The sequence below is a fragment of the Mycetomoellerius zeteki genome, unplaced genomic scaffold, assembly GCF_001594055.1.
Source record: "Mycetomoellerius zeteki isolate Tzet28-1 unplaced genomic scaffold, Tzet1.0 scaffold149, whole genome shotgun sequence".
NCBI lineage: Eukaryota > Metazoa > Arthropoda > Insecta > Hymenoptera > Formicidae > Mycetomoellerius > Mycetomoellerius zeteki.
The window spans coordinates 651,794-657,592 of NW_017256436.1; the positions used below are offsets into that span (position 1 = coordinate 651,794).

General features: G+C 39.3%; 1 protein-coding gene across 1 annotated transcript in view; it reads left to right on the forward strand.

The window, feature by feature from the left end:
- Positions 1 to 4,665, forward strand: part of mRpL50 (mitochondrial ribosomal protein L50) — a 5,067-nt gene extending 402 nt beyond the window's left edge. The window contains exons 2-6 of the mRNA XM_018462874.1: positions 5 to 62; positions 228 to 331; positions 3,760 to 3,962; positions 4,241 to 4,360; positions 4,465 to 4,665. Of these exons, the coding sequence (XP_018318376.1) occupies positions 5 to 62; positions 228 to 331; positions 3,760 to 3,962; positions 4,241 to 4,360; positions 4,465 to 4,598 (619 nt within the window). The 3' untranslated portion in view covers positions 4,599 to 4,665. The remainder of the gene's footprint in view (positions 1 to 4; positions 63 to 227; positions 332 to 3,759; positions 3,963 to 4,240; positions 4,361 to 4,464) is intronic.
- Positions 4,666 to 5,799: the final 1,134 nt, after the last annotated feature.

Sequence of the window (5,799 nt, forward strand, 5' to 3'; positions counted from 1 at the left end):
TCAGGCATGGCTCGTTTACCAGCGCGTTTAAAAGTACATCGGCTATCCTCGCCACCAGCACGGTCAGTGAATTATATTCAAGACGCACGCGCGCCTACACACAAACACCATCCGGCCATCGGACGTTATGCACTCGCGTCGTCGCGCGCGCGAGTCGCACGTTCGTGGGCGACGGCACACGCGTCACTAATCGAGATCGTCATTTTTCCCCCTTTTTTTCCCCGCAGGTGACCGCGCGTCGCGGAATCGCCCGGCACAAGAGCCAGAAGAAGCCAAAGGTGATGGTGAAGGCGCGGATCGACTCCGCCGGGGAATCGCTCGCCGCCCGCGGGTAAGCGCGGTCGCGTCCGACACGTCGAAGCGCCTCGCGTCGCGCAGCCGTACGGTGAAATTTGCGTTACGTAGCGGCGCTGCCTGACTAACGGTGGCCGCACCGCGGCCATATTAACCGTTCCTACCACCACTCTCCCGCGCCTCAGCCAATCGCCCGACGAATCTGACAGGTCCTCAGGGCCGTGCGTCCTCGCTTCTCTCCCCCCTCCCCCCTTTCGTCCCCGTGACGCTGTGCTCCGACTGTTAATGTCCATTTCTACCGATGGAGATTCACTTTAATCTCGGATCAACTTGCTCTTCATCTTTTTCTAATTTTTACAATTGGAAAAAATGAAGAGTAAGTTGAACTGAGATTAATGTTAATTTATATCGGTGGAAAAGACCATCGATGTCTATTTCTACCAATGTAAATTAACTTTAATCTTGGATCGATTTGCTCTATATCGTTTTCTAATTTGTAGAAAAAGATAAGGTTAGTTGAATCGAGATTAAACTACATTGATAGAAATGGGCATAATTCTTAGAATTAGAAAAATATACAAAGTAAGTCACACTGTAATTAAAGTTAATCTAAATTGGTAGAAATGGACATAAGTCCGACCTACATGCCGATTTTAAGTCGCAGCACATTAAAAATAAATAAAATAGTATAGAAGGAAAGAAAACGGAAGACCGAAGAAGAATATTCGACTGTTGATTGAGTCGACTTACTCGCTTTTATTAGTGTTTCTTTACGTTCGTGTCTTTCGTCAATCTTTTTTTCTCTTCTGATACCAGTTTAATTTATTTTTATTATATTATTTCGTTAATTGCATGTTTCTGTTTTTATACTTTTCTCTTATTTCTATGTTCTTACTAGAGCTTGCTGTACAATAATAAACGCCTTTATTTATCTATTTATACCGCTGTGCGCGATTTATATCCATTTCTATCGATATAGATTAACTTTAATCTCGGTTTAACTTATTTTTCATCTTTTTCTAATTCTTAGAACTAGAAAAAGATAAAGAGTCGGACCAAGATTAAAATTAAACTACAAGAAAAGGGAATGTGGGGAATTACCGAGCGAAAAATTGACCGTGCGATTTCCGCGAGTTTTTCAAAAGCGCCAGATGGGCGGATGACGCGGCAATGGTAGGTAAAAGGGTCGGATTCGACAGAAAAATATCTACATTTATTTTCACACAAAAAGTCACAACTAATCGAATAGCGGAAGAAACATGCGAGGAACAATTTCGATACGGTCGAGTTTGTCGACTCGAAGAACGCGTTGTACTCGTCGCTTGTATATATTATATAATCGCGGAAAAGATTCTCATTTAAATTTCTCCCCTTCTCGCAATTAACAGACAGATTAATCGACGGAGTGACTTCCGGTCATCCGTGACGATCGCCGTCGACAAGATCGATTCTCCCGGAAAGACGATGTTGAATAGGTGGAAAGGCGGTCGGTCGCGATCGGCGTCGCACGGTACCCGCGACATACCAGGATTGATTATTGATTATTGTTTACGAAAGCGAACCGCCGCCACGTCGTTTTGTGAATTTCGGTGCGGGGCACCCGAATGTCCCGAATACGCCGATGTTCAGCGCCGTCCAATGAGAGAAGGGGAGCACGCGGGATGGCAGCACCGTACGGTCAGCGGGCATCGATCTCTTCCCCTCCTTTCTCCGCTGCCCCCCTTTCAGGACCCTTTGTCCTTTCCTCTCACGCGTCACGACAAATTTCATCGCGCGAGAGAGAAAAAGAGAGCAAAATTCCTTTCCCAGATGCGAAAAGTGCGCGAGTCCCGAACGTTTAGGTCTGGCAGTTGTCATTGGCCAATTTTGGAGAGATCTATCTTTTTTACTCTTTCTTTCTCTCTCTCAATTGATTTCAGGAGCACGGTTGTCAGGTCCCGAGCACTGTACGGCTTGGGCCCGAAGGTCCATGCGCTGGAGATTTCATATTTCGACTGGAGGCCTGCCGATTGTTTCATTAAAAAAAAAGAAGGAAAAAAGGCGCAGGGTTTAATTCGTGTTTTGCGACCACTGTTACAGACTTTCTTTTTGTCATTAATATTTGACCGACATAAAGTGTCAACACAATCACAGAGACCTTTTTATTATTATTACAATAATTACAAGATTATATACAGTGCGAATTACAGAATTACAAACTTTTTTATTATTCGTAAAATAACATAAACTGCGAACATAATCACAGACTTTCTTATTAATTTCCACGTAATTTAAATATGCAATTAATAAATACCCCCACGCGAGCGAAAAATTGGAGATTTTTCCCATTTGCTAGAGATTGGTCCCGAAAACTGGAGTCTCCAGTCGAAATCTGGAGACCTGGCAACCGTGTTCAGGAGGTCAATTGTGCTTTTCGAAACGAGGTGAAAATTATAAAAGTGAACGAATTTATTAAAACACTTATAATTCCATTGATCAACACCTAGTAAATTTACTCATTTTTATAATTTTCACCTCGTTTCAAAATTACAATTAACCCTCGGGAGGTTAAATACGTATATCTTAAAACGAGGGGAAAATTACAAGTGAGCGAATTTACTAGAATATTTATAGTTTTATTTATATAGTTTGGTTGACTCTTAGTGAATTTGCTCACTTTTGAAATTTCCATCTCATTGCAAAATACATAATCGACCCTTTTTCTAGAAGACGAAAATTGATCCAACGAAATGTAAAAGAAGCATAAACATTTTGATGTTTTAATTTTCGCCTAGAAGCTTCGTTTACGCTTCTGTTACTCTCCCCTTGCATTCAACTTGCACTCTGATTTTTATTTTCGCCAAGAATCGAATTGACAAGATCTTTCATGGCGTTGATATAAATGATCGTTTTTTTTCACTCCTTATTTCGAAATTTTCTTTTGAACAGATATTGAACGTCATCGCGAAGACCACCGGGATTCGATTTATTTTGTTTTAAGCGGATCCTAAAGCCGTCTGTATTACCGATTAAGTCGTAATTTTTGTATTTCGAAACTTCTAAATAAAAAAATTTCGAAATCGAAATCTTAACAAAAATTTTTTATTCTCGGTATAAACTCCACCTCACAAATACGTATTAATGTGTATACTTTAATCCTGGAAAAGGATTTTCGAATCTGTGAAAGAGAAAAAAAGTATTTGTCATACAAAAATTATATGATTTAGTCGATAATACAAGCGGTTTTAGGATCCCCTTAATATCCATTTTCATAATGTAGATTAACTTTTTCGTTCAACTTACTTTTTACTTTCTTTTTCTAGTTCTAAAAAATTATCTATTTCTAAAAAAATAAAAAGTAAGTTAGACCAGATAGAAACAGACATAAATTATTCGACAGTTCACACCAAGAAATCTCGCTACCGAATTATTATCTACGATCGATCAGGCGCGATTGAGTCGCGATTGCGTATATTCTGCTTTCAGATTTCTGAGATCGCAAAAGTCTTACGAACCCCCGAAAAACGCAGCTGAGAGAATCGACCGAATCTGCGAGAGTCAATCCATCTCCGTGAACGATGACACAAAGCTCGAGGATCTCGTTCTTCGCTTTAAACTGTTCGTCACCTGCGAGGGGGAGTTTAAGCATTCCATCCCCAACTCATTGCTTTACACCATCGAGAGTATCGGTTAGCAAACAAAAAAGTTTCTCGATCTATCAAGTGTCAAAGATTCATCATTATTTATTACTGAAAAAAAAATATTCCCAAGCAATATCGAAATTGGCCAACTTTTGATACCCTCTTATTTATTTAAAGATCCATTTTCCGAGCACTCCCTTTGGTTTTCTTTTTTTTTTTATTAATATAAAGATCGATGATAAGAAATGACGAATATTTTACACCAACCTGATGTACGGCATCGATCAATCGACAATAATAAATAAGTGTGAATTTTGAATACATAGGGGATCTGAAGCGATTTTATTCGACACCGGTAGACAGCACGACGCCATACGAAGCGCTGTGTAGAATAGATTTACCCAAGAATTTGCACATCCAACAGGATTATCATCGATTCCATCCGGGTGAGATGTCCCACGGAATTTACAGAACTGTCGCGCTGTTTTTTCAACGGTCCACGGGTCAGTGTTTGTACAGCGATAAAATTTCCTTTTTTTTTTCTGTTCAGATACCGATACAATGTTTAACGGTAAAACGGCGTTCCCGAAAAGCTCCACTCTCGTTACTGGTCTAAAATATAAGAAGAAATATCCTGGGCATATGCAGGACAATCCATGGTTGGACGAGCAGTTGAAGATCTAAGGAATCATTGTTGTAAATTACAATTGCAAAAGTTGTATTATGTAAAGATAATAAATTTATTAAACAATCACCCTACTTCACATCTTCTTCAGGTCGAGCATTCTAACATTATAGCAATAATGTATGTCCATGTCTACCAATATAGATTATTTTTGATCTTGATTCAATTTACTCTTCATTTTCTTTTAGTTCTAAAAATTGAAAAAAATGAAACGTATGTTGAGATTAAAGTTCATTTATATTAATGGAAACGGGCAGTAGCCACGCAATGTATGGATTATGACACACAGAAAACTTAAGCAGTAAAACGTGAGCAATAAGCGAATTGATCAATCACAGTAGAGACTGTAAGGCCATAATATAAATAGTAGCAAATTCAACATGTTGATTTTCTTTACGTCTTACTATTTATAAGTTTTTCTGTGTGTCATGGACAGAATGGTCATGTTTAGCGCAAAACGGTTTCTTTTCGTTGATTGGCTTATACTTTTAGATCTAGAACAGTTATATGCAACTTTTTTTAAGGGTCACTTTCAGACAGCCATTTTTAGAAATAGGTAAAATCTTTCGGGCCATATATTATTTTATTTGCATAAAATATGATTTTATATTTTCGACTATAAGCTAATGGCCATAAAGAATTCACAGGTGGATCTCATGCGGTTCATAGGCTGCAGATTGCATATTATTAATTTACAGGAATAGTCACATAGAGTATATATAGATCTCCAACGGATGTCCTAAAAATGTCTAGAAGACATCTCTATATGTTCTATGAACATCCTAAGAACGTTCCCAGACTATCTCGAACAAAGCGTACTGTATAGTTATTTCAGCGAAAAAAAACTTCCAACAATTGCAAAATAAACGTACTGCTGAACCAATCTCTCTCAGTGAAACGTTCTGCGACATTCTTACGACCTGCGTAAGTACATCGACATTTTGTGGGAAATTTTAGTTTCTCAGGCAAGTCAGGACTTGAATTCGATGTCGTGTAAAGTACTTGGCCAAGCCAAGTACATACGTGATCGCGTAACCACGGATGCAAGCCATAACTTCTCCTCGATCGACCCATCGGTCACACGTAGCAACGTGCCGATGTGGTATCAAGGCAGTAACCAACGGACGGAGCGCAACTCATTTGCGTGCAAAGTACTAAGTATATACGAAGTATAACGAGTCATAGCGATCGCCGATCAGA